At 42.4% G+C, this 1,371-nt stretch overlaps 1 protein-coding gene across 1 annotated transcript; it reads right to left on the bottom strand.

Annotated features, from left to right (window-relative positions):
* Positions 1-496: 496 nt before the first annotated feature.
* Positions 497-622, bottom strand: GNG5 (guanine nucleotide binding protein (G protein), gamma 5; the record flags this gene model as incomplete). The annotated part of the gene is made up of 1 exon (XM_010079817.1): positions 497-622. A coding segment is annotated over one exon (126 nt), but the record flags the coding sequence as incomplete, so codon positions are not given.
* Between the last annotated feature and the right edge of the window lie 749 nt (positions 623-1,371).

Genomic DNA, 1,371 nt, shown 5'->3' with positions numbered 1-1,371 from the left:
TTGAGACCACCAATAACCTATCTTTATAAGTGCTCTTTAAAAGTTTAAGAACAAATATCTGCCACAATCAGGATTCACCACATATGTTGTCAGGCAAGTAATCCCTATGTGAGAAAATGGAAATAATACCCGTACACAGAAGCAATATACATCAGAATCACAATACAGCAAGGTTAATCCAGACAGCAGCTCAGTAGTAGCTAGCCCCACGACTACTTTGCTGCAGGAGCGGAAACTGGTTGAAGCTCTGCAACAGCTACATCCCAGTCATAATAGTTATGAACAGCATGTGTTCAGTATAGAGCTACCACCAGAGTAGGGGAGAAGGGACCCACAATGGGGATCTAGACCAACATCAGCTGCAGAAGTCATGTCTCTTCTGAATACTTGTAATACAGGCACTGTCATTTAAAGCCAGCTATTTTTAATGACAGAAGAGTTTTTGAATTGTAATTCAAGGACTTACCACTGAAAGATACCAAAGTAGTTCACGCAATTACAAAAATGAACAAACTTTCTGCGGTCTGAATGGATTTGTACTTGATGATACTCCTGTCAGTAGGGGATCATGTTGTGCATTCTGCAGGCAGAACTGCTTCAAGTCTGCTGCAGCCTGAGAAACCTGGTCATAATAAAAGCTGGCATTAGAATTCACTGAACACTCTTTACTGAGGATGTAACTACATCAAAAAGTATAAATAATACTGCTACATGATTCTGCAATACAGCTTTCGTAGATTTTACACAACAGCTTAATCGTAATTTTTTGGTTTCTTAAAGACAAGAAGTTGTGCAATATTAGAATAAAGTTAATTTGGAAAATTTTCATGTTAAACTTCTAAGTCTGAAGGGTGAAAGATGAGCAACACCTTGGAGAGATCTTTGTTCTAGCATAAATAGTTTAAAAATGCAGCCTATAGTGTAAGAAGCTCTACTTGACTGAACCGGCATTTTATCTTCCCTTGGAAAGCCACCCATATGAGACAGCATATCAGTTTTTTGGTAGGCTGCACCTATCTAAAAACAGAACAGTGAAAAAATTCTTTGTCTTCCTTTTCTTTGCTGTAACTCTGAACTCATAAAAAAGAGCGCTCAAAGTTTCAGAACGCAGCATCTTCACTGATACCCTGTACTTGCAGCGGGCCCAGAGTTTCTCTAAGTTGTCAGGACCCAGTCTCAGCCTGAAAATGCACAAGTTAAATGCACTTGGTGTGCCTTGCAGCGAAGTCTCCATTTTACATTACGGCGTCGGGCCCCGCCCAGCCACGGCAGCCTGTTGCACGCCCCGGCTCCAGCTGCCCTGTTCACCGGAGCTGGACGGAAGAGGCCGCTCCCCAGAACAAGGACATGAACGGGGAGCGCTCCGGCCGT

This window comes from Pterocles gutturalis, unplaced genomic scaffold (genome assembly GCF_000699245.1).
Source record: "Pterocles gutturalis isolate BGI_N339 unplaced genomic scaffold, ASM69924v1 scaffold26794, whole genome shotgun sequence".
In the NCBI taxonomy this organism is placed as follows: Eukaryota; Metazoa; Chordata; class Aves; order Pterocliformes; family Pteroclidae; genus Pterocles; species Pterocles gutturalis.
This window is presented reverse-complemented; position numbering and strand designations above follow the sequence as displayed.